Source organism: Poecilia mexicana, unplaced genomic scaffold (genome assembly GCF_051168715.1).
Source record: "Poecilia mexicana isolate PSO_F unplaced genomic scaffold, ASM5116871v1 scaffold_2, whole genome shotgun sequence".
Lineage (NCBI taxonomy): Eukaryota > Metazoa > Chordata > Actinopteri > Cyprinodontiformes > Poeciliidae > Poecilia > Poecilia mexicana.
In genome coordinates, this window is record NW_028263371.1 from 43,934,880 (window position 1) to 43,962,456 (window position 27,577).

At 38.8% G+C, this 27,577-nt stretch overlaps 1 protein-coding gene, 1 long non-coding RNA gene and 1 pseudogene across 2 annotated transcripts; 2 read left to right on the forward strand and 1 right to left on the reverse strand.

Moving 5' to 3' along the window:
* Window positions 1-225: 225 nt before the first annotated feature.
* LOC148160873 (uncharacterized) lies at window positions 226-1,766 on the forward strand (annotated as a pseudogene).
* Window positions 1,767-3,135: 1,369 nt separating this feature from the next.
* LOC106923673 (uncharacterized) lies at window positions 3,136-3,845 on the reverse strand. Its single transcript, XR_001419467.2, has 3 exons — window positions 3,570-3,845; window positions 3,330-3,443; window positions 3,136-3,224 (listed from the first exon to the last, which is right to left on the reverse strand). It is a non-coding gene; the product is annotated as an uncharacterized LOC106923673 (long non-coding RNA).
* A 5,478-nt stretch (window positions 3,846-9,323) lies between these two features.
* Window positions 9,324-27,531, forward strand: acvr1c (activin A receptor type 1C). The gene is given in 9 exon segments (XM_088001391.1): window positions 9,324-9,690; window positions 16,869-17,099; window positions 20,876-21,118; window positions 23,645-23,888; window positions 23,890-24,134; window positions 24,791-24,947; window positions 25,570-25,694; window positions 25,853-25,983; window positions 26,716-27,531. Coding segments are annotated over 9 exon segments (1,572 nt in total). The 5' UTR covers window positions 9,324-9,620; the 3' UTR covers window positions 26,842-27,531.
* The last annotated feature ends 46 nt before the right edge of the window (window positions 27,532-27,577 follow it).

The window sequence follows — 27,577 nt, forward strand, 5'->3', positions numbered from 1 at the left end:
AAACCACACAAAAGCATTTCATTTGTTTTTATAGTCATTTCAGTTAAATAGAAAAATATATTTTATAGTTTGTAATGTATTTTTATTACACAATACTATGAAAAACAAAAAGGTGATAACATTTTATTTGGAAAGTTTGATTCAATTTTATTAGCCACACCTTTTCCCAGCTAATGTCAGACCTGTAGAATGAAGAAAACACTTCAACTGAACCTGCCTGACATGATGAAGCAGGCTAAAAGATCTCAAAAAGCTACGACGGTGAGATAAATGTGAGACTTGACTTGAAAAAATGCTCAAAGACTCGGACTTGACTTTGACTTTCACACCATTGACTTAGGACTTGACTTGACTTGAAGCTGTTTACTTGAAAAGACTTGATATTTTACTCCAAGTCTTAAAATTGAAAACATATAAAGTGGCGTCATTAATTAATTTCACTCATTGCGTATTAACAGGCACAGACCGTCCCTCTGTTTTTCCACACTCCGTATGCGTGTGTGCGTAAGCTGCGGCACAACCAATCAAATTAACAGGATTTAAAAATAACGGGCGAAAACAAACGAGGGACGAAAAAACGCTCAAAGCAGATATACTCCTGTGAGTAATTTCTTTTGGGTACGTCAATCATGAAATGTCCAACAAAAACGGAGTGAAACATGCAAGACCAGGATCTCAGGTGGAGACACGACTTCCAACTGTTCGGCATTTGAAGTTGCACAAAGAGGTACTTTTCTTTTACTATGAGACAATTGACTAGCTATAACTTCGTGTTAGCAACTCTGGGTTACGTTGGTGATACCGCTCGTCTTTCACTTGTATGCTATTGTTTAGTCATGCTGTATAAATCCGGTGATCCACAAATAATATGCACCGTCTTAGCTCAGGAAGCGGAGCCTGTCCACACAGCTTTACGTTGGCTTGCATTTAAATGACAGTTTTATGTTACCACGTCCTTCCTGACCCGTCTCTCCCAAGTAAATAAAAGCTTGAGGACGTGGAGAAAACGTCCAAAGAGGGTCCTGCTGAGATCACTTCAGATGAGAGGGACAAAATTCAACTGGAACTCCAACAGCTGGAGAAAACCATCCAAAAAGAAAAAGCACTACGGGTCCAGGCAGAGAATTGGATCAAGAACTGAAAACAGAACGAGAACTTAGAGCCCAAATTGAGGCAGACAAAGAGGAAGCTGTGGAGATTGCGGAGATACTAATTAAAAAGCTTGAGGATATGGAGAAAACGTCCACAGAGGGTCCGGCTGCTTTGGGTGATCGGGATAAATTTGAACTGAAACTCCACAAACTAGAGAAAATGCTCCAAGAAGAGAAAAGTCTAAGGGTCCAAGGAGAGACTGAAAATGCTTCTCTCTTGAAGACTGTAGAGTCTCTTCGGCAAGAAACAAAGAGCTGCAGAAAAAAAGGGCTATAAGAGAAGAGGCAGAAAGAGGTAAGTTGGAAAAGGTAAGTGATAAACTTTACCAGGGTTTAGAGAAAGCCTGTAAGATGACAGAAATGCTCTCGGATGAGGCCGAACTCCTTACCAACAAGCTTCAGGCAGAGGTCAAGAAACGGAGATCTCTGCTCAAAGATATCCAGGAACTCACCCTCATGCTGGAAAAGGAAAAGGCCCTTAGAATCGAGGCAGAGAACTATGAGATGGAGGCCAGAGAGATTGTAGAGGCTTTCCAGAAGGAAGCAGAAAACAGAACCTGGCAGAAGAAAGACTTGGAAGAGAAACGCCATCTCATCAAAGTTCAACCTCTTTAAAGTCATGTGAATAGCTCTTTGTTGTTATATTATCAGTATTAAATCTAACAAGTATTTTAGATTATTAATATTTTAATTCATGTAAAGATCACTCTGTTATGTGTCTGTGTTTCACCACACCTGATTCAAATGATTGCATTACCTCTGCAGCCACCAAATACTGCAGAAGTCTGTCAGTCATGCCATTCATTTGAGTCAGGAGTTTGGTAGGAAGGAGACACCTTAAACATATAGGGCATGGGTACTTACGGACTACAATTGGGAACCACTGTGACAGCGGTCGATTCCTGGTCTGTCCACCCTTTGCCGTTTTCCCACTTCACCTACCTTGCCTGCTGGTGTTGGTCAGAAGGGTCGATGGCGCAAAATATTTGCAGCCTCACTTCTGTCAGCCTGTGGCTACAATCCAGTAGCTTACCATCAGCAGAGTGTCACTAAGTCCTTTGACATAGACATATTCACTCCCTTCAAATACATGAAGTGGCCTGAAATGGGCCATACCGTATGATTTTTTTTTTTAATGTTGCAAGTTCTATGTCAATGTTACATGTTTATTGAACTCTAATAAAAAAAATGCTTAAAAACAAATAAGATAAAAGGAAAGGACTTGGTATTCAGCCATAAAAATTGTATTTTTACGGTTTACAAATCCAGTATTACACACACACAGATATTTTTACACACGCACAAATCTTTTCACACACAAATCTTTTTACACACATCGGCGGGCCGCCGGACCCGGCTCCTCGGCTCCGCTTCCTGCACCGTGGCCGGCCCCCGGACTGTTCACGGCAGGCTCCACCTTGACCGTGTGTTTCCCTTTGGACTAAGTTATTCTGTTTCTTTTGTTTGGACTTTATCCCTCCTTCCATCGCCCCTCCACCCACCCTGATGGGTTTGTGTTTTTGTTGTATTTTCTTTGTTTGGGGCATCTGGTAGCTGCTCTTGTCAGGGGGATACTGTTGTGTTCCGTATTTTCTGTGTAGTTATTTTCGAGGTTTTCTGTGTTTAGTCCTGTCCCTGTCCTGTCTTCCCTGTTTGTTTCCCAGGTGTGTCTCATTCCCTGATTACCCTCCTTGTGTATTTAAGTCCATCTGTTGTCTTTGTCTCTTGTCGGATCGTTGTCGTTGTTCTCGCATCCTATTCGTCAGTCTTCGTTGCCTTAACAGTCAAACTGATAAGTCCTGTGTTGGTTTCAGTTTCAGTAGCTACCGATAATTAGCTGTTTAGTACTCTGCCGTGCCGCCTGTACTGGTTCTCCCTCTCCTCACTAAAACATAATTCCTGACATGTAGTGTGTGTCATGATTTTAATCCTTACCGGAGAGCTTGCTGTACAAGGTGTTTATCTTTTCCTTGAGTTTATTGTTAATAATGGTCAACTGTTCAGTCCTGTAATCTGAGTTATTTTTCTCCAGCTGCATTTTGTGGCTTCTCCAGATGCTTTGGTCCTGAGTCTCTGTTGCAGCACGAAGGAAAACAAAATAAATACTCTTACAGCATGTCCCATCATACAGCAAATATACAAATTTGGGTATTTTTTCCTTTATTTAAAAATAATTACTTTAGACTGCGAGGTAGATGTTTCCAGCCAGTAGAAGCAAACACACCACACCCATAAAAACACAGGCCCATTTGAAAGTACTCCTCTTCACAGACGTTTCGCTGACAAAAGACACTTAAACAAGGAATAAATATCTTAAATCATGTATTTAAAGTAAACTATCAAGACAAAAACCATCAAGGAATATTTTGTCTTTGCTACAGTACAGCAGCTTCTACACGGAATCAGCAGCGCTCTTACTTTTGGACTGAGCCTGTGAAAGTCCTGAGAGGTTTGGCGAATTGTCCTCCACCCAGGGGTTGTCGTACACTCGCAGGCTTTCCGTACTCACGTAGATGTCCACCATGCTTTCCCTGTTGTCCTTTTCAAAGTGAACATGTTTAACACAGCCAGGCTCCACAGACAGGCTACCTGACATTGTTTCTGCATAGATATTCCCAACATATACTGTTCTTAGCAGCTGCTGTTCTGGCTTCACTCTTTTGTTTTACTAATCTCAGATGGGGATGCTTTCCAAAAGAGGCAGAGCACTTGGCATATAAAAAGGGAAGAGTTAAAAATAGGAAGTTAAGGTTTGAATATCTGTTTTTTGCAAATCTGCTTGAACATATTTTCCATTTTGTGATTGAGAAATAGAAGCTGTTCACATTTTAGTCAGAAGAAATGGTTGTTTTTAATGTGGCTTCCTGTCCTGGTTGGCAAAGGGCAGCTAGTTTCACTCCCAAAAGGTTTCCTATTGCTTGTTTTCATGTCAAATCAATCTAAACACTTTAAGCACCACAGGAAAATACTACTGAATACTACGCAAAATACTACTCTTTTTGATTTGTTAATTGTTTTTGTCAGGCCTTGGATTCACACAGTGCGGCTGTGGGCTTCTCGGCCTCACTGCCGCAAAATCTGGTAGTGGCAGTAGAGGCATATTCCCATATCTGAACTCATTATGGGGCGTTTGAGTTGAAGAGGACTTAGCTTCTGTTGGCAAATGGAATGACTGCAAAAGTTCTTCGCCGGACAATGGCACTCCCGTACAAAACCTTCTTGTTTTCTCCACCAGGTCGAAGGACGAAAGTATTCCCATTTTTTGTAGAGTCCTGTTGTCAGTGAATGTCTGTACCTTATAGGTTTGTGCTGGTTTGGGTCGCTCAAGACTGTAGAGCCCCAGTCCGACTCCAATCCAGTTTGAAACTCTCAGAAAGAAACTCATTTGTCAAATTTCTTAAATGTCGAATAATAATAATAATAGGCGAAGGAAAGAAGGTGAATACAAATAACAGAGATCTTACATATATATGTATGTACAACCCCTTTGTGAAGTCATACAACAGTTTACTTATCTAGCTAAGTCACTGCGTGTGTTGCGTAGTCAGCAAGGTGAATCACATGACAGGCTGAAGCTCGAACGTCATGTCACGTGAGTTGGAGTGGACTGCAAATAAGAGTAGGAGGTGGAAATGGGCCCTCCAACTACAGACGTATTTGCGTTTTATTCGTGTGTATGCTCCAAACTAACAACATAGAATTGTTTGTTAATAAAACATTTGAACATGTCCACTGCATTTGAAATAAACTTAAAGCTATTTCTAAAGAAGCTTTTTGAAATATAAATTTTAAAATGATTTGTGTGTTTTGGCTGTTAACCTTAAATAAATCAGAAACAGTGATTTGAATCAAGTTTAAATAAAAATGGAGGCACACCAGTTTTACTTTGTTGGAAAGAAGGAAACATTGTAATAAGAAAAACTCATAAATTGATTGCTAACCATCTATTCCTGCACAACATGCAAACTTTACTGGCATATTGTACCACTTTCACAATATTCACCAACAAAAGAAGGTCATTTAAGGTGAGAATGTTTTTTTGCAGTTCCGCTGCGCTCTACTAGATTTAGAGATGTTCTGTAAGTTTTGGTTAAGGGTTTGGGTTATGAATAGACTAGTAAAGTGTTTCTGTGAGGCATAAATGTAGCTACTAAATGAATGTAAATCCATACAAAGTCCTAATATTGGTAGGAATACAAACCGCTGTGTGTGTGTGTAGGTGTGTGTGTGTGTGTAGGTGCGTGTGCGTGTGTAGCTTGTATCGCCACCTGCTGTCAGAACTGGGTCAGCTCACCGACACTCAGAATGGGACCACCAAAAAACAGATTTTTTTTATATCTACAACATTGGTCATCTCTTGTGCTTTCAAATTTTAATTTTTACTTATTTTTAGATGAACTATTTTCATTTTCGTCTTTGTCTGAGAACATATCCTACGCTTGTCTCTGTGTCTGATGCAAATATGAGTAATACAGGGATTGGTGAACCATATCTCTTTTTTTTTAGTTCCAGATTTCCTGCGTATTCAGTCAGGCATCATATGGCACTGGGCAAATGTTTTAGTTTTCAGGGTCTCTTTTTTGGACATTAAACTATGAGAAATTAAATAGAAATAAATATTTGTTTCCTGTCTTCCACTATGATTCTGTATCTCCAAGGTGGCTGTGTGGAGAGGAGCGTTAAGCTTGAACAGATTAACGACGATGACAGGATCTTCTATATCACTGAGAGCGAACCCTTCATCAACACCTTCATCTCAGTCCTCAGGGAAAACAATGGCTTGAAATGTGCAATCTTCACAGGTGGCATCATGGAGGCCATCCTCATCCTCAGCAGTTCAAAGTTCACTGTCACAAAGCCGCAACGCTCATGATGAAGTTCGATGAGGCCGTAATCAGGAATTCAATGAGGTGTTAAAATGTTAAGATAACTAAACTGCTTATTTTATTACAAAATGATATGTCAGCAATATCTACTGACTCCTACCTGAAGATTAAACATTTGTGTGCAAAATTCCCAAATATTTTTCATAAACTGCCAATGTAAAAATATTTTTAAAAATCCGCTCCTTCAAACTAGATGCAGCAGCAATTAGCAAACACCTGGTGAAACTATTTTATTATTATACAAACACCAACAACCCTAACAATGTTGTTAAAGGCTTAATGGAGAAATATTGTGATGTTTCTCCATTGCTGGCACATTATTGTGATTACTTGGCCGACTGGAAGTGCTAGTGAGCAAACGTCGAGGTCGAGCTGCTGGAATAGCTCAGCAGTTCGCCGTTATAGGCTTGTAAAACTGGAATTTCTGTCACACTTACACACTTAACACTAACTGCTAACTGCTAAGTCCAGTTAGTGCAGTTAGCATGTCCAAAGAGCCATTTTTGCTTTCTGTCCAGATAAATAAACTTGTTTTAAGTTGAAAGTTTTATATCATTCAATGTATTCAAACTTTACAGTAATGTAAACAGCTGTTGATGTGTTTTAAGTGTTGCAGGTTGTATGTCAATGCGTTTTTATTATGTCCTCACTTTATGTAAAAGAAAGCTAAAAAACAAACAAACAAAAAAACAACAAAAAGGGAACATAATTTGTTGTTTTTTATTTGATCTCTATGAATTGGGTCTGGTGACGTGGGAGAAAAAAAAATGGTGGCCGCGACTTAATAATGGGAACGAGAATAATGAGAATGGCAATTACTCATTTATTTCGTGGGAAAAACTCAATTTAATAAGGGTTTTGTTTTCTTTTTTCCCGACTCCACAGATTTCAGATGTATTCAACTTGATCGATAAGATCTGGCTAAATTCATTGAAAACATTTTCCACATATTTGGGGCTTTTATATAACATTAGTGTCTGACATTTTACATTGATTACCAAACATTCAAATATGGTCAAGAAAATCATTGTACAGTTTAGTGAATTATGAAATATTAGGAAGTTCTAAGCCCCTCTTATGCTTATTGTTCTCATTTAATAAATTATAATTAGGAGACGCCAATTTGATTAGCACATATGCTTCATTACTATAAGGTCTCAGCGGTTTGTTGGGAATCATTAGAAAATTCATCATGAACACATCTCTTAGATCAGAGATCATGTTGTAGGTGATTTTAAAGCAGTTAGCCTGCCCTAAGGCATTAGCATTGAAAGTCACACAGACGACTGTTCTGTCAATTATCTAAAAATGAAAAATAATAACACGACTAAAAACCTACCAAGACATAGCTGTCCACCTTGATTGGTAGTGTCTGAAGTCATTGTTGTGTATGTAGATCATTCCCCAATGCAAAGCTTAGTCACATGACCAGTTCATCAGGCCTCGGCAGAGCTAGCTAATTAGCATGCTAAAGAGCTAAGCCAGCCATTTGAAGCAGGGGCATATAACAGGGTAACTCTTTAGGAGTTGCAGATATTCACACCTCTGTTGGTAATTCTGCTGGCAACATAGCTGTGGGTTGTTTATGAGTGGTAAACAGGGCTTTAAGTGGAAAAAAAAGTGCTAGCACTCCCCCTAATCTCTTCTAAAGTGTGTTGATTAAAGTAGGTTGAATAAAATTGCAAACCCCACTTTTTTATTTGTAACAGAAAACAAATATAACTCGCAAAATCATAAATGTACGCCATACAAAAGAGAACAAACATGGTGGAAAAGTTCTAATAAAAAAATATAGCGAGGGAGAGGGAATTTGCTATGTCGAATTCTGTGTTTCGGTTCAGTTACAAAACAATATGAAACGGTTACCCACACACCAACTCTGACAGATCATTGGAGCAGGTGTTTAAATGAGCTAAACCACCACAGATTAGCTAACAGCAGCGGTAGCTAATCTCTGCTGTTAGCTATTAATAAGGGACTAATATCCCTTATTAATAATCATAAAATAAACATCAAGTCTAAAAACATGTGACAGACTGAAAGTTCTGTTCTTTGAGTGGGACATGTTTGAGAGTTTTTTGGTGCTTAATCCTGACACACAGTGGCACTGTTGTCAGTTGTTATGGCAACGAGTCTCCGTGTAGCAGTCACATAGAGAGAGAGAGAGAGAGGAGGAGAGAGAAAAGGCGGTTTCAACGATTTTTCTGCGTTATTTTTTCCTTTTCCGTGTTGAAATGTCTATATCTCCAGGTTTCATTTAGTTGACGGGATTCTTCTACTGCGGCGCGCGGCTTTGGATAATGAGTGATTTATAAATGGCACTGATGATAAAACTTTTTCTAGTCATTCAATGGCATTGATAATTTGAAGTCAACACGGAAACACGCCTGTCAATAACACGCGTTTACCTGACTGTTTAAAGTGCCCAATTGATCTAAAATGATTATTTTTGTTTTAGGAAGAATACCCAGAGTAACACATAGATAGACAGACAGGTTCACCATGCAAAGTGCATTAAAAGAGACTCTTTGCTCTGTATGTAAACCCAGGAGCCGTTGTCAAGGCATCAGCTGTGTTACTGTGAAACTTTCTCTGAGCTGAATTCCTCTAATCAATACTCTTCGTATGAATTTAAACAGTAAAACTAAGCATTGATAGTAAACTAACATAAAACTTAGGTAGGCTATTGGAATGTTTACCTTATCACGTTATTACAAAGCCGCCATTTGAGTCAAAAGTATAAGAATTATACTATTATGGCAAGCAGTTTTAACATCAATTTAGTTTCGTCTGACTAGCCGTAATTAAATTCCAGATATCTAAACATGCATTTTGACAAGACAAAACTACATTTTGATTATCCAGAATGTTAATGTAAAACATCTGCATTTACATTCTGACTAGTAAGAATAATAATTCAAGATATCTTCAACTACGTTTTAACGAGTCAAAATTCCTTTCAAGTTATCTCAAATTATGTCACTGGATCCGTCATTTGGGCGAGACACACAGGTTTTAAGGGATTGCTCATTTCTAATCTGTATTTGTGCAGATGTACAAACAAAGCCTTTTCAGATCACTCTCGAAGTGTTTTATTTAGAAAATGTCACAATTAAGCCATTAAAATCGTTTAATGATTGCATAACACTCATCAAATGTAACTTTTTTCCCCATCTTTTTTAAGTCCTCGGCGTTGATGCAGCTTCATTTGATTATATGTACTGTGCACGCAGACTGGAGGTAATTTCCATATTCATCAGGCAGGCAGTGACAAGGAGGTGGAGGTGGACCTGCTGCGGTTAAATGGATGTCCCTGCACACTTTCACTCTGCTCCATTCACATGTCTGGATCGGAGGTCTGCGGCGCTAATCCGCCTAAATCCCGGTCAGCAGAGGCGGAGCAAGCAGCGCTTTGCAGTTTCGTCCCAGATCGGTTTCACCGTGGCGGGTCGCAGAGAGTGCACGGACTTTCCCGTTTAAAAGAAACAAAACAAAAACACGATGTGTATCCTGGTGTTTTCTGTAGAGTAGCTGCCTGCGGAGACGGTGCGCTCAGGAAGGGGGAGCAAATGCGCCTCTTGCCATGACTGCTGCCGGGGAGCAGAGCTTTCAGGTGGCGTTGATCTTGTTGTGCGTCGCCCAGCTGACCGCAGGTAGGCTGCTCGTCTCCGTGTGCATGAAACACAGGAGTTGTTTTTGTCGTTTCATGTTGTTGTTGTTTTTGCTCTATAAAGTTTGGGTTACTATAAATGGGATGATTTTGTAAATCTCAGACGCAATTATACATCATCAATTAAGCGTGTCGGTCTGTGAAATACTCTTCATACTTGCACACCACTAACCCTAAGCTGTTTTTGTTTCCTGTCAGAAAAAGCTTTGAAACTAAAAAAAAAACCCATAGAAATTTAATTACACTTTTATAATTAAGCTTTTCTTCAACCTTTCCCCACATACAACTACATTTATGTACAGTAGCTCCTCAAAGCATTTTTTTTACTGTCTCTACCCAGTATTTCATTTGATTATTCAATCTCCTTTCCCAGTCAGCACAACAAAATGATATATTTTGTACTTTATAAATTGCAACCTCAACCTTGTTAAAGCAAGTGGAAGGTTTGGCTGATTAAAGCATATTCCTGCAAACTTTTACCTAGTTTTCTGTCACAGATTAAAGCTGATTGTGCAATAGTGCATGACTGTCTTTATTAGACCTGAGGGATTTTATCATCCATCACTAAAAATACAGTCAAAGAAAAAATTATTTATTTATGGTCCTTTTTATACTTGTTGATGTGTGATTATGCATTTATAATGATAAAAAAATATATAACTTGCAGTGAAAAATTTAACTTAAATGCAGTTTTTATTGCACAACCTGACACAAATTGTCAACTCACCCTTTAATTTTAATGCATTTATTCAGTGTAGTGTGAAGCTCTATTTTTGTAAACACAGTTACTATTGGCACATCTAGTAATCACTTCAAAACAAATGTAAATGAAGCTTTTGTTTTAATTAAACATTTTGGAAGTTTATCAGAGTTTCTAAGTTCCTCTAAGAGGTTCACAACTTTTTTCTTAATAATGTAAAAAAATAAAATAAAATCTGAGCAGCTTGAACTGTGTCAAGCAAGGCAGCTATCCCGTCTCTGCTTACACTTCTATAAATTGTTATTGCACTGTGCATATTAAGGGCTATGATAGGGTGATGAACAAGGTTAATGATCCAAAAACACAGAAATGGTTTATCAGGCACACAATCAGTCGCCTTCAACATATTGACAGCAGGAGTACCAATGACTGTGTCACAGATGGTTTTGTTAAAAACTCCCTAACATTGGATGTTACCTAAATTAATAAATGTGCTCAAATGAAAGGTTGTTAGCTGTGAGATTTTGCCACTGCAGTGAAAGTATGTTTTTCTTGCCTGCCAATAAATACGTCTGGCACTATATATTGGTTTGGTCAGCTGTTTGAGCAAAGCATAGTGGATCATTTGTTTGAATGTCACCAATTTAGTTGATGAGAATAATCCATAGCTTCACAGTCTTCAGTGTGATCTGATGAAAAACAAGCTAGAATGAACTTCCAGCAGAATACAAATGCCTCCTAATGTCAGAAAAATATTTGTTGAGCAAGCATCTTAATAGTGTTGCTTCTAATAGAAGCTGCATTAGCAGGTTTTTAAATGACAGACATGATTTCTATAACTTTTCCTTGCTTGTCACTAATCTGTTTCTATGGCACCAATAAAGAAAAACAACATGAGCTCAAGAGAGCCGAAAACGCAGTTAAAGCCCAAAGGCCAACCCACAAAAAGTAGTGATAGTTGCAAGGTCTACAAATTCACAAGGTAAAGATTTATATGGCCATTTATGGTTGAGGACGAAGAAGTCAGGAGAAATATTGTGCTAACAAGGAGACTTAACAAACTGGCACTCTTACGGAGAGATTTGAACTGTTATATGGCTCACCCAGTCTGCCTGTAATTAACCACAGTGGAGAATAACTGTCTGTTAAAAAAAAAAAGGAAAAAACAAGAATTTGAAATACCTACATTTTGACGGGATTCAGGTAGAATCATTGTTGTCACTTAGATGTGGACAGACGCGTCAGAACATCCCTCATCGCAACTACGTGACCAGAACAGCCTATTTTATTTTCGTTGTACCATACAGTGTTTGTGAAAGTCACTTTTCTCCACATGAGGTTGAGATTCACTCACTAGCTGTCAAAATGTTATTCTGTCTGTTATGCCTCTCATATTCTATTCGCCCGCTGCAGTCTGTTTTTTCACAAAGTGCCCGGCACCTAAAAGTCCAGAGTAGCTAATGCTGCACATGAACCACCTTCTCCTTCATTTGATTCATATGTGGAGCAAATCCTGTGCCAGCTGAAGTTAATTGTCATGGCTTAGCATGCAGAAAAATAATTTGGAGAGAGGAATTATTTATTTTGCATGACCTGTGGACATCGGCATACATTTTGAGCCGTGAGAACACAAAAAAAGAGAACTGTGAAGAAAACAGTTTTTCACCTGGAAAACCTCTCAAAGTTTACATACCTTGTCATCAGCTTTGGATGGTTCCTTACCTTAATCATAAGATTATAATTGGTTCATAACCCTAAGGCAAAAATAGCTTCCAACAAGCAGATTGTTGTTGGTGATTTTAGAGAAATATGTTCACGAAACCAATCTGATTGTCCTGCACAGATGAAGTTCGCACACCATCCTATTTCTGTTTTGCCAGTAAAGAGCTGCACACTCATTTGACACGATCCTGTTTAAAACGGCCTTTTTTAGCAAAAAAAAAACCAAAAAAAAACACGACGTTCTCTGACTACTCTGTCTCTACATCATCATCCAAATATGGCAGAGCCCGGCTGTTTTAGTGGGCATTCATAAAGCTGTGTGAGTTTTAAGAATAAAAGAATGGAATAGATTTTTTCATTCTTTTAACTTTTTTTGTAGTCTTTTTTTTCTGTTTCTGCACTATGATTTTCAGTGTTTTTGTTTGTTTTGTCCCACGCGTCTCGGTTTTCTTTGTGTTTGAAAGTAGTTCTCGCGATCTCACTGCTTCAGCTGCTTCAACTCTTTTTTTTTGCCATTCTGGTCCAAATATAGTTTAGGTTGTCACTAAGACAAAACGAGGTGTTTCTTTCATATCAATGAATCTTTGACTCATCCTTATGAAAATGCTGTAGTTTCCCTGAAGAACAACAACAACAACAACAAAAAACCCAATTGACTTTCAACAATGTTTTTTGCAAATATTTTCTCTCAACTTGAGGGAACAGAAAACAAAAAAGATCAAGTGGACATAGAAAAAAAGAAAAAGCACATACACATTCCAGCCAAGGCTCTGGAAAACCAGAACGTCTATTTTAAGAGAACAGGGATGCGTATTTAGAATCAGTGATGATATTCTACGGTGTGGACTGTGTCCACAATCCACAAACACTCCATGTTAACACTTTCAAGGCCCAAAATGACTCGGACACCTCTGTCTTGTTTAGCCGAATCCGACTTCCTCAGTGATTTGTTTTGCTTGTTTTAGCTCCGACTCCGGAGATAAAAGGAACAACAAATCTGCTCTGACTCAAAAATAAAATAACAAATAAAAAAAATCCCCAAAGAGGAGTAGTATAGAAACTGCGAAGGAAAGTGTGGGAAATCCAGACCAGAGAAGAATTTAGGAATGAAAATAAGATGGGAGTTGTGCTGGAGCTCAACTTTGTTATTATCATATTATACTGTCTGAGGTTCAGTCAGGCTGTGGTGGCTGTTTAAGTAAAGCTATAGTTCCAAACACAAGCATCACAGATATGTTACACACACACACACACACACACTCCCCGTTTCCTTAAAAAGAGATTGGAGTGTCTAAAGTTTTACGCTATAACCAGAGAAACCACAGAGAATGGTAGACAGTATATTTAAGTCCATTGTATAGGATTAGACGTGTGTAGTCGTAAACACATTACCGGTTTACGAGACCAGTCAGCCAAAAGTGAAGAGCAGAAAATACAAAGTCTGCGTGATTTTAAAGAATAACTGCTTTACACTTACAGAAATGTAGCTGAAGAAATGAATGTTCTTGTTACTAAGCAACTCAAAGTATTTGCAGCCTTCTGGATTTTTTTTTAGTTTTTTTTTTTAGTTTTTGTCTTCTTTTTTCACACTTAGACGCTTTGAGTCATCAAACTTTTTTTTTTGATGTAATTTAAATGCAACCTGACTGACAATGTGAAGTAACATCTAAATCACTGCGTGTCTCATTTCAATCAGATCATTTCAGTTCTGACGATTGAAGTCTCAGATTTGCCTAAAAACGTCTTGATGATACTCAAGACTTTTGTCTTGACCGTCCCTCTGTGAAAACTCACGAGGCAAAGGTGAAATCGCTCTGAAAGGTGCACATTTCTGTTCCTACTTACATTAAACCAAGAGCGCGTGGAGTATTTTACGGGGGAAATGTAGCGTTAGCGTTTTTCATAAGCTATTCAGGAATTCAGGTTTCAAGGGTATGAGTTGTTCCACATGGTACTGGGATCCTTGCTAGGTAGCAGGGGGTCAAGATGCAGGGAACACTCTGGACGGGACCACTTTCCATCACGGGCGACACAGTCACACCTAAGGGCAATTTAGAGACAAAAATACCAAACATGAATGTGGAGATTTGGTTGCGGAGGGAACTCGGGCATACACAGGGAAAACATGCAAACGCCGTGTTTGCAGGTCCCGACTGCACGTCTGTTTGCCGTGAAGCAGCAGTCCTAACGACTGTAGCAAAACTAGTTTATATTTTTAGTTTGAGTGAACTTGTTTCCAAATGCACCGGGCTTTTGTGATGTTCTTTTGCGCCAGAAACTGAATTTTGTTCCGACGGAAACATGAAAGGTTTCCTTCTTGTAATTCTCGCCTTAACGGTTTGCACGCACAGAGAAACGCCTCAGAGTGATTAATCCACCTGAGGGTTACAGTCAGACTGTAAATTTAAATGGTGTTCCTCTCAATCCAGCCAGCAATTTTCTGCTACGGTTTTTATGGTCTTCGTAACTTCAACCTGGCCACCTTCATTCCTTTCATCTGATGTTTTATTTATTTATTTTTTTTAAAGATGAAGAACAAAGAATACCGACTAAATCTGAAAACTCACTTTTCTCACATGTTTAAAATGACAGAAATTTTTTTATGGGATGTTTTTTTGTGAAAAAGTATGTAAAAAAAAAAAAAAAAACAAAACAAGCATAGTTTCCAGACTAATGATAGCAAAACAGATATTTCTAGTAGAGTAATTCTGCTGTGGAAATCACTGCAAATATCCTAGGGAAAAAATGAAAAACTGCTAAACCCAACATTTGTTTGTATATTTTTAAAGAACATCTCTTGGTTCCTTATCATTTTTTAACTTTATTTGTTGAAGGTCCAAAGAGTCACTTGTGGTTTTGAAAATGACGGTTGCAGATCTCTGTGCTTGAAGATCAACAATGGTGTTTTGCATTCTCCGTGAGGTTTTTGTCCAGTTTTGCTCCAAATTTAGCTGCAACCAACTTCTCATTAAGTCCAAAAAGCTCCCCCACAGCATGATGCTGCCACCACCACCATGGTGTGCTTTAAGGTGGAACATGTAATGTTTGTTCTTTTTTTTTCCTCATAAAAACAGATATTTAAAAGTTTGATGCCTTCGTCTATCTGTGTTCTCTACATGTGTGGTTGCAAAGGTTATCCAGGAATTTAGGTGATTTTTTTGTTTTGTTTTTGTTTTTAGGTTTACGGGTAATGAGTTGTTCTACATGGTGCTCGGGTCCTTTCGAGGTAGCGGGGGACGGAGATGGAGGGTGCACCCTGGACAGGGTGCCTTTCTATCACAGGGCAACAATAGAGACAGTCAGGATAAACTACTGTGTATTCACAGATTTACTCATAAGGCCAATTTAGAGACAAGATACCTAACATTCACGTGATGACTGGGTTGGGGAGGGAACTCAGGCATGCACCAGGAAAGCATGCAAACTCCACGCATGCAGGCCCCGACTGGAATTTGAATCTTGACTCCCTTGCTGTGAAGCGACAGCCCTATCGACTGCATGACTCTTCAGTGGAGAATAATTTGTTTTAGAAAAGGAAATAAAGTTGTCGTTCTGAAGGGAACTTGTTCTGCAATTACAAACCATAATGCCTGTTGTAGATGTTCTCTTTTCACCTTGTGTTCTCATTCAGCTCCTTTGTTGTACGATCTGTTGCATATTATTAGTTGAGTGAACTTGTTTCCAACCGGGGTTTTATGACGTCCTTTTGCGCCAGAAACCGAATTTTGTTCCGACGGAAACATGAAAGGTTTCCTCCTTGTAATTCTCGCCTTAACGGTTTGCACACACAGAGAAACACCTCAGAGTGATTAATCACCACCTGAGGGTTACAATCAGACTGTAAATTTAAATGGTGTTCCTCTCAATCCAGCCAGCAAATTTTCTTCCTACGGTTTTAATGGTCTTGCTAACTTCAACCTGGCCACCTTCATTCCTTTTATCTGATGTTTTATTCATTTTTTATTTTTTTGAAGATGAAGAACAAAGAATACCGACTAAATCTGAAAACTCACTTTTAAAAATAATAATAATAAAAAAAAGATGGAGAATATCAAAGAAAATCTGCTTTTCTCACATTTTAAAAATGATACAAAATTGTTTCGACACAATTGGAGAAACGGTTTGAGAAGTAAAAGGTTTCATAAACCTTTAAAATTTGCCTTCCGTATTTGTTGACTGTCAGTTTTTAATTCCAACCTTTTGTTTTTTTTTTTAGGTGTTCTTTGAATAAAAGTATAAATTTAACTCTAAATGTCATTTTTCAAAAAATGTATTTATTTACAAAATTTCAGTGATTTTACATTCAAATATCCAAATGTGTGAATTATTTAATCACACATAAGTATCTATTTATTTTTTTTCCCATTCATGTAATTGGAGCTACCTCCTGACTGGTTTCGTTTGGCACTGTGCAACATTCATCCATTTATTTCCCAGGTTTTCTGTGGCGGGCCATCTCGCTCATCAGTCATTCAGCAGCTTATCAAATAAAGCATGACAGCTGCAAGTAGAACACAAGATTATGCGGGTGTTAATCTAAGAGGCATTACTCTGGTTCCTCCACCTCCTGCCATTTAAGAGCTCAGATTTTCTTATGTAACAGCAGGAGCCGCGTCTAGGCTGAGAGTAAAACTGTTTTGTCTTGGTGCTTTTTCTCCACACATTGATGAATTAGCCAGTGGATGGGGGGAGGAGGGGGAAGAAGTAATAAACACAATCTGATTTTTTTTGTGCTTCAGGTCTGAAGTGTGTGTGCCCGCTGTGCGCCAACTACACCTGCGAGACGACCGCAGACGGAGCCTGCTGGAACTCTGTGATGCTGATTGACGGGAAGGAGGAGACGGTCAAATCCTGCATGTCCCCCTCCCAGATGAAGGGCCAGGTTTTCTGCTACAGCTCCAAAAACGTCTCCAAGAGGAACTGTTGCTTCACCGACTTCTGCAACAATGAGACCCTGCACCTGCATCGAGGTATAACCACAAAATATGCTTTTCTGCTCTGTCACTTTTGGATCTGTTGTATTTTAGGTCACTTTCATCTAATCTGTGTCCGATGACAATTTCCTTGGCAAACGGACAAAAGCATAAAACCCATCATCTCCTCAGTCTGTTAGTCTCAGTAATTTTATTCGGTCAACAGAAACAACAGTCCAGCCTGTGAGGGATTTCCCACTCATTCTGGTCCCGGCCAGACGAGGTGGATGCTGATCCGCCTAGATCCTGTGACATAACAAAGCTGGCAGAGGTTATGCGACGGCCCTCCCCTGATTTATAAATAAATACTTTGTCAGGCATGTTGTTCAGAGAGCCTCTCTGCTGGGTAGAAAATGGCCCAAAGCACAGGGAAGCTTTTTTTCACACCTCTGGAGTTCAATGGAAAACTCTGGAAGGTTCACTTTATACCGTGTCAGTCTATTCGCTGTTTGCTTACTGCTAGTTCTTGCAAAAATCCACAAGTCATAGATAATTTAAAACAGCTTTGTTCTGTTGTCAGCACACATAGTTTTACAAATAAACTGTGGCTCGCAAAAGTATTCACACCCCTTTTTGAACTTTTTGGCATTTATGACCACAGAGGTTTATATTAAACTTCCCTTTTACTCTGTAACCGACCTCTGTGTGATTTATTCGAATCATAAATACGGCTCTGTGAAAGCCTCGGAGGTTTGTCAGAAAATACAATATCGAAAAACAAACAATAAATCAGATCTTAATGGGAAAAGTTAATAATGGAAAAATTCTGCACATCACCCTGAACACACCATGGCAGCATCGTGTTTTGGGGATACCTTTCTTCAGCAGGAGCCAGGAAACTGGTTGTAGTTTTGGGAAACATGCATGCAGCTAAATACAGGAAAATCCTGGGAGGGGAAAAAAAAGAAAAAAAAAAGTTTGCAGGATTTTGAGTCAGGCCTGGTGGTTCACCGTAGAGCAAGATTATGACTTTGAACAGTCAGAGCGCTACAAGAGGATGGTTTACATCACTCAGTCAGACCTAAATCCAATTGACAATTTTTGGAAAGACTTGAAAATTGATGTTTAGAAGCTCAGTTCAGTTTGAATGAATGGGCAGAAATGTTATGTAAAGCTGATGGAGACATAAAGACTTACAGCTGCATTTACAGTGAAAGGTGACTCAACCAGTGTTGGCTCAGAACAAATTTCTATTATGCCAATTCACAATTATGCATTGCCTTGTATTCTCCTGTAACACGAATTCCCAGTAATATACATTTAGATTTGTGAATAAAATGGGACAAAATGTGGAAATGTTCAAATTTTTTTATCTAAAAAAAAAAATAAAAAATTAAATGCTTTTTAGGTGCCAAAAAACAATTTTCTGTCTGTCATTTGTATTTGTTGGTGTTTCTAACACAGCCAACCAAAAATGGGAACAAATAATGTCAAATATCAATATATCCAATTTAACACTTGTTTGTAAAATTGCCTTTATTGTAGAGACACGACACATGCTCATTCCTTGAGTTTAGCAGCTTGTTCATGGCTAAATGATTCAAAGATCAGCATTAAGAAGCTTAGAGAACAAAGGAATGAAAAATGAGCTAAAGTCCAAAGCAAAACTTTCACAAAGGCTAAAAAACTGTTAAGAATTCATTATTAGATTTTGAAAATACAAAAGACTTTTAAACATTAGAAGAAAGTAAACTACAGAAACAGAATCCCATTACTCTGTGTGAAAATAGTGTTTGTAAGAGGTCTCTAACTGTTCTATAGGCAGGGATCAATTTAATAATATTTAATAAAAAAAATACTAATTCGTGACCACTTTAGAAATAAGAAATATTAGTTTTGACAAAAAGGACTCAAACTAAAGTAAGTGAGGGGTAGATTTTCTAACATCCCGGTAAAATGCAGCAGATTTACTGTGCAAGATGCATCTGCATGTCAGTGAGTGCACAAGGTCATGGGGGTCAAGACCCTCAGGGGTTGATGGTGTCGACTGTGAATGGGGACAACAAAATCAATGGGTTTCATTGTCCTGTTAAATAGCAGTATCATGTGTAACCTCTTTGGAAATGGAAAAAAAACAAAAAAACATTTTAAATCTGGATATAAATTTCTTCTTTTATTCATTTTTCAAGCCTGTTGAGCATAATTTTCAAGCGGCCTGTCTCTTAGACACATACTTGATCGTAAGGTCTTAAGCCACTGGGACAGAAGAGAGCGAGGTCTTGTTTTGCATCATATCTGCCGATCTTCACTTGGAGCCTCAGTTGGCAGGATATGAATTGGGTAAAAGGCTAAAGAGATCTTAGGAAACTGTGGTTAAGTTCACAAATTGTTGATTTGCACATAATGAATGCTTGAGGACCAGCTGGTGAGTCCATCTCAGGAAAAACGAAAGAACTTTCCTAAGATTTAAGTTGAATTTTAATTATATTTAAATGATAGCATGTGCATGTGTTAATATCCCATCAACTCAAAAGACTTTTACTCTGTCGTACTATTTCAGCACCTTGCAACATGACTTTTTCAAATGTTGTTTGGGTTGCGTACATTTAGATCTATGAATAAATCTAAATAAATTTGGCGGCATTATATATAAATACAAAGCAGTGTGTAATTGTGCATTTTTGAATGGAAAACTGAACAGTGTGGCATGGATTGGTATTCAGCCATGTAGAAAACATAGCAAACATATAGAACAGATGAGATTTAACATATTTTGGATTACATTTCTCTAAACACCATGTCGGGTGGAACAGTAACGCAGCACTTCACACTAAATGCTTAGACATGGAAGTGGCTGCATATTGCTGTGTGGATGTTTTCTTCAGCAGGAACAGGTAAGCTGCTAATAGGTGAAGCTAAAAACAGGGCAAATCTTGAAGAAAACGTATTAGAGGTTGCTAAAGACTTGAGGCGAGGGTGAAGAGTTACCTTCCAAAATGACAACCGTTAACATGCAGCTGGAACATGTATACTGAAATGATTTACATCAGATGCACTGAAGTTTGTTGTTATAATGTAACAAAATGTGAGAACGCTAAAGGGGTGTGAACACTTTTGCACGGTGCTGCACAGCACTCACTGTGCCTCATTTTCATGTCTGTAGAGCTCATATTACCACATATTGATGGTGTCCAGGTTTCCTCTGGCCTCCCACAGACACAACGAAGGTCACAGACAGAGGTGTCAAATTACTTTGCCTTGCCAAACCTAAATTTTTACGACGAGTGCACCTGCATTTAATCAGTATGCATCAAAAACTTTAAACGGGGAGACATTTTGATTTTAAGAAATACAATGTATTTTACGTTCTGCAGAGCAAAGATTATATTTGCTAAAAGCCTCTTTATTACTCTTGATTAATAGCATTTATGGGCATTAATTAAATGTTCTGGTTCTCAGGCAAAACAGGGATTTGGCATCTGGAGCGGAGCATTTGCAAAATGAGTTTCCACCTTCAAAATTAGCGACATCTGTTAGCATTCGTGCAGCAGCGTCTTCAATTTGCAAAGCACGAGGTGTGCCTTTTCAACTCTTAGTATTTCAATCAGGGAGCAAATTTTGGCAACAGCTGCTGATAATATGCTGCTTTGTTGAGTGCCACACGCCTGCCACTTAGAGAAAACACCACCAGGGGGAGCAAAGAGACAAGAATCTCAGACACAAATCCTCTTAAAAGCTTGTGTTGTTGTTTTTCTTTGGAAACCAAAGCCTTAAGGATGCAGTAAAAATGCTAATAATGCTGAGAATGTTGTTACTTATGTGTGCGCCATCAGAGAGGCCTTCAGAGGAGCCGGGCTGGAGCAGACTGCAGCTCATGGTGGTGATCCTGGTGCCCTCCTGCTTGCTGTGTGTGGGGATCCTGCTGGGGGTGTGTGTCGTGCAGGGACACCGTTGTGCCTACGGCAGAGCACATAAGCAAGACCCCGAGGAGCCCCTGGATGATCAGATGCTTATGTCTCCTGATAAATGCCTCAAAGATCTGATTTATGACATGAGCACATCTGGCTCAGGGTCAGGTGAGAGGAGTCCTATTCGTTCTCAATGAGGCTCTTACAGTGTCTTGCCAAATGTACTAATTAGAGATGTGCCGATCAGGTTTTTTCCTGCCGATACCGATACCGATCACCCATGATGGCCGATACACCGATACCGATCACCGATACCGATCACATAATTATTATTTATTTATTTTTTATCATAAACACTACCGGTTACATTATGTGGAAAAAGAAACCATGAATTCACCTTAATTTAGACAAAAACTTGTTTTTAATAACTTTTTCCAAGAAGAAAACTAAACAAAACAGGCATTGTGCAAATTGTACTGCTATTGATAATACTATCTTTAACAGACTGAAAACATATGAAGGCTCTGAAGAGGCTAAATAATGCAAAGAGTCAAAATAAAACCTCTCAACATTGCCAAAAAGTTCAAGTATAAAACTTAATATTCAAAGGCAAAAACAGGATCCATTACAATAAACAATCCAGAGTTACTGAATGAAAACTTCCTGATAGCATGGCGGCTAGCTGATTACTGCTAGCTCTGATTGGCTGTTTCTGACTGAGCGGAGTAATTATGCAGGACAGGGAGGAGATCGATTATTTTTTCAGAGATTATTTGTCTCATGTTAGGACAGCAGAAGTTTTAATACGTAGGTAAAATGTATTTTTTTTAAGTTAGATGCTGCAGCTTTAAGCAGGTTCGGTGTGAGAGTCACTACCAGGTGGAGCAGAAGCGGCGCTCCGTCTGTGAAATATTACTATCTGTAGCGTAGCAGGGGTTCAACAGCGAGAGCAGAACCAGCGTCTTACATCGCAGCACGAAGACAAATAATTTTGCGGGTTATTTGTTTAGTTTTCTGACTGTCATGCTAATCCGGGTGAGTGTTTGTAGCTGTGCGCTGCTTTACCTGCTGTCTGATCCTCCGTATGTCTTTTTTACTGCAGTGAGCCTCGATGTAGCCAAACTCCGTCAAGTATGGCATTGTTTTTATGTCGTATTAGCTTCGTTGTGTTGATGCATTTTGACGTGCTTCAATTTTCCGCAGCCACACGCAGCAAACTTCCCCATTCACTCAGTGCGTTATAGTTGCACATCGCTTAAGATTTGTTGCTGCGCGTTTGCGCAGAGTGAAGGAAAGAGGAGACCAGCTGCACAGGCAGGCTGCGAAATGAGAAGTAGGTGATCGGTATCGGTAAAAGAGACAATGATCGCCGATCACCGATCATGCACTTTTTCACGAAAATCGGCCCGATTATGATCGGTGACCGATCGATCGGCACACCTCTAGTACTAATACAAGCCTGAGATTTCTTGTTGTTTTCATATTGCAGTTACAAATTTAAGTGCGTTCTGTTTCAAATTATATGCATGTTTTATGTGATAGAGCAACACAAATTACTGTATATTGGTGAAGCATGTGGACAAAGGAGAGCAGGTTTTCAGAATTATTTTGCAAATAAGTATAATGTAACATTACATAATAGATATATAACATTATATAATAGAATTATATAAATGTGACATGCCTTTATATTCTGTTAAAGTCTCGAGATTTTTGTCTATATCGCTGCCATTTTGAGACCAAACATTTTGCTGTTTTTTATTCCAAAAATGCTCAGGTTCAGTCTGATTGGATAAAGAGCCTCCATTGACATCAACTTGAAAATATGGTGTTTGAAGACTTGCATACTTTGATCTAAACTATTACATTTTAGGTCTGACTATATGTTTAGTGTCACTGTCCTTCTTCTTCTTGGACTAAGGATGGAAATTAACATTTTGCTAAATCCAGTGTATTTACAACAATATCGTTCAGTCATTAATACGCACCGTCCTATTAAAATAAAATCAATTCAATTCTTCCTCATATTTAGCTTAATCTAGCTTTCATTAACTCTGTCAAACAGATTGTACCTACTGAATAAAAAACGTCCCCTCAGCAAGATGCTGCCATGTGGCCATAGCTTCTTGTGTCTCCATCGTAACTTGTAACAAAGCAAAAATGGAACTTCTTATGTCACAAATGGCTTTCTTCTTGCTGTCCTTCCATTAAGACCAGAAGTGCGCAAATGATAGTTATTGTACTTAAGGATACTCCCACCTTAGTTGTGGACCTCTGAAGCTCTTCCAGACATATTGTGTCTTTCTTGGCTGCTTCTTGCATTAATTGCTGTTCTTGAGGTGGATGGCCACATCTCAGATGGTTGGTGTTCATGGCGTAGCCTTTCCGGTGCCAAACAATGGACTGAACAGTGCTCTGCGAGGTGTTCATGGCTGGGGATATAGTTTTATAACTGAATCATTCTCTAAACTTCATAGCTTTTTGCTTGACATGTCTGTTTCATGGGCTACATTCAGGTTTTAAACCCATTCATCATTTACTTTTACACACTACTTTGTGTTGTTCTATCGCATATAATCCCACTAAGATACATGAAAGTTTTGTAGCTGTAACATGTCAAAATGTAAATGGGTTCAGGCTTTTCTAAGCTGTGCAAAATATTGCAGTTTGAATCATATGAGCTTCGTGTTTCAGGCCTACCACTGCTGGTCCAGAGGACTATAGCTCGGACCATCGTCCTGCAGGAGACCATCGGGAAAGGTCGCTTTGGCGAGGTCTGGCGTGGCAAGTGGCAGGGGGAGGATGTAGCTGTGAAGATTTTCTCCTCCCGGGACGAGAGGTCCTGGTTCCGGGAAGCAGAAATTTATCAAACTATCATGCTCAGGCATGAAAATATTCTCGGCTTCATCGCTGCTGATAACAAAGGTATCAGATTAGCAAGTTTATAACACGAACGGATCAAACATGTCGCCTGAATGTGTTGACATTTCACAGCATACCTTGCTGTTGTCTGCAGATAACGGCTCGTGGACCCAGCTCTGGTTGGTGTCAGAGTACCATGAGCACGGCTCCCTGTACGACTACCTGAACAGGTACACGGTCTCAGTGGAGGGCATGGTTGTTTTGGCTTTGTCTGTAGCCAGTGGACTGGCACACCTTCACATGGAAATCATTGGCACGCAAGGTACAGCTTTTCTTAACTGTCTGTATGTGAATGCATTTCCTCATCTCAAAGAAATTAAATGAAACAAAGTCCAAGGAAGCCCTCAGTGGGCACAGCAGGTTATAGAACCTGCTTCGTTCACTGATTTACATGTTAAAATATATTTTCTTAGAAAATAACCCAACTATTTACTTTAATGTTCGTCAGATGCAGTCATGTTTTCATTTCCTGAGGTTTTCTGTCTTTCTTTAAAAGGCAGTTATTTACTTTGAAGATGTACCCTCTAGTTTCTTGAAATATGCTGCCCCCTCCACGTGTTTTTGGCAGAACCGGTGAACATGTGTCAAATAAATGCATCTTTTCTTGCAGTAGAATAATTTTGCTCTGTAAATTACTAAAAAATATATATTTAATTGGAGAACATGTATTCATTGGGGGGAAATCAGATGTTGAGAAAAAAGAGAAAGTTCTATTTCTTTTGCAAAATTACTGGTGGTCACAGTTATTGACATCTTTTCCCAGTGGTGCTAGTAAGCAGTAATAAGTACTTCTCTTACCACTCAATACATGCTGTGATATTATAAGAAGATACATTATGCTTTCTGATGTCACATTGGTCCATAAAACAAACAAAAAAAACTTCTTCTAATCTCATATTTTTACTGTCTTGCTTCTAGGAAAGCCCGCGATCGCTCACAGAGATCTAAAGTCCAAAAATGTCCTTGTGAAGAGGAATGGAACGGCAGTCATCGCAGATTTGGGCTTAGCTGTTAAACATGATTCCAACACAAACACCATAGACATAGCATCTAACCACAGAGTGGGAACTAAGAGGTTAGAGCAAAACGGCTAACGGCTGCAAAACAAAGACCTAAAATCAGACTGAAGTGGTCGGAAAGTGCTTGCATGGTTAGCTGGCATCATACAAAAACAACAATGAAAGAAAAAAGTCTTTTTATATTTTGTGGATATAAAAGTCTATTCAGTGTGAATGCTAAATAGACGGACTCTGACAGCCTGTGTATTTAGTGTTAAAGAGCTGACAGTCAAGAATGATAAGAATAGCAGAACCACAGTTTAAAAAAAACAAAAACCCAGCAGTATTTCTTGTAAGGTAGGGAAACAGAGCCAAGCTACTTTACTACTACTGTGGCGCCACCTAGAGATATGTTTAAGTCATTACATTAACCATGGACGTAATGGCTTAAACGTCAGACTCAATGTTTAAGCCATTAACATTGCTTAATGGCTTAAATCAAGGCTGACTTGTATGAGTTCTCTAAAAAAATATATATATGAAGAAATTCTCCAAAGTATTTTACGTTCTGATTTCAAATAGTCTAATTAAAGGGAGCCACATCCACAAAGTGATAAAAGAAATGACCTGTGCAGGGCTAGTGCTGTTTGTGTTGCTTTTTTCCACATTATTAGGCTCTAATGGCCTTGTTCTCTGCAGGTACATGGCTCCAGAGATCCTGGATGAGTCAGTCAATATGAACAACTTTGAGTCATTTAAGAGAGCAGACATCTATTCGCTTGGCCTGGTGTTCTGGGAATTAGCCAGAAGATGCTCTGTAAGAGGTATCTGAAACATAACTCTCCTATATCCTCTCCTCAGTCATTTGCATGAGTAGCAGCAGAAATATCTTATAGGTGAATTATCAGCATAATTACATGTAATTATCTGATTATGTACATGTCCATTAACATAATTTCCTTGTTTTTTTTTACTACCGTAGGACTTCATGAAGATTTTCAACTGCCTTACTATGACATGGTGCCTTCAGATCCATCCATTGAGGATATGAAAAAAGTTGTATGTGATCAGAAACTCAGACCAAACATCCCCAATCAGTGGCAGAGTTGTGAGGTAAGACCAAATATTTATTGCAGTGGTGGCCATCAGTATGTTTAAAACTCTGTGGTCGACAATTCAAGAGACAATCGAGTTTCTTGCAGCATTTTCTTCTCATTAGTCATAGGGGTGTTTACAATCAAGTTCTTGTTCAAAAGCAAGACACATGTGAAACCCTTTGAAAAAGCTAGAGTGCAGCTGACGACGTCATGTGTGGGGATCAGTGCATAACACAATGGTCACTCAAGACAAAAGTCGTAATAAACACAGCCTGCAAGCTCGAATCTCAACGGAGAAGACAAAGCGTTTATATGCCAATTTGTCCAGTGAGGAGGAAGTTAGAAGAATTTCTTTAAGGGCAAAAGCTTTGAGACATAACAGACTAGCACCCAATCCAGAAAATTAAAAGAACTCTGTGCCTGGCTGTATTTTGCCGCAGTGGAGAATGAGTATTTTACTCTGGAATTGTCCATTAATGTTACTGTGAAGTGAAGTTGTCTTAAGGTACAGGTGGAAAAGACTCAAATGCAATTCCCAGCTGGAGTCAAAAAAATACAAGCTGGGTCAAAGATGGGTGACTGAATTTTCACAATTCAATTAGAGACAAGGTTGCACCATTTACTGAATATTTTTGCTAACTGTTTTAAGTTAATTTAGGCATTTTTATGTTAATGAAGGTAATGCTTTCTGTTTTTACGACAGCTTTCAGATCACCTTTGTAACAATGTCGTCTTGTTACTTTACCAGGCTCTGCGTGTGATGGGAAAACTGATGAGAGAGTGCTGGTATGCCAATGCTGCTGCGCGACTGACTGCGATGCGAGTCAAGAAAACCGTGTCTCAACTGTCTGCAATCAAAGACATCAAAGACTAGCTTGGCTTGCTGCCCTGCAGATCATGACTGGTGCTGGCACTGGTGTCATGAGATAAACCTGGAAAAAGCAGAAATCCACTTTTCAGGAGGAAAACACATTTTGTTTTTGTTGCCAAAGGTTTGTATAAAGTGGGGCATCGGTGGAAGTTTTCTGCAAAGACATCTAGGCAACTGACTTTCCTTTTTTATAGAACGAGCCATGCGACATAAGTGTGTGATTTTTTTTTTTTTTTTTTTTTTTTTTTTTTTTGCTACCTCAACATTTGAAGTGCCCAAAGCTTGAAGTTGCACATTGTTGTGCTTTTGTGCCGTTGTTTTTTTCTGTTTGTTTGTTGTTGTTTTTTTGCTATCAGAGTGCTGCTGGGCTGTTAGATTGCTTAGTGACAATCTCCGGAAATATCTTCTCATCTTAAGTGTTTACTGACACATACGGATTTTTCCCTGAAAATATGAAGTGTTTTTGCACAGGTAGAACATCTCTCTTGTACAGATTTTGCTGAAGGTTCTGTGAAAGGGAACATAGTCATACTGTATATTTAGATAACGTGAGCGTATCTAAGCCTTTTCAGAATGTAAACAGTCAACTATATATGAGTATTTATTATAGCTTGCTCAGGATGGAGATTTATTTTTCATTGGGAAAATATATTTTTTTGTGGGCAAATAAAGCATTAGAGTTCTGACCCTGCATACTGGAATATGTTTCTAACCCAAACAAGGAGTTAGAGTGACTAAC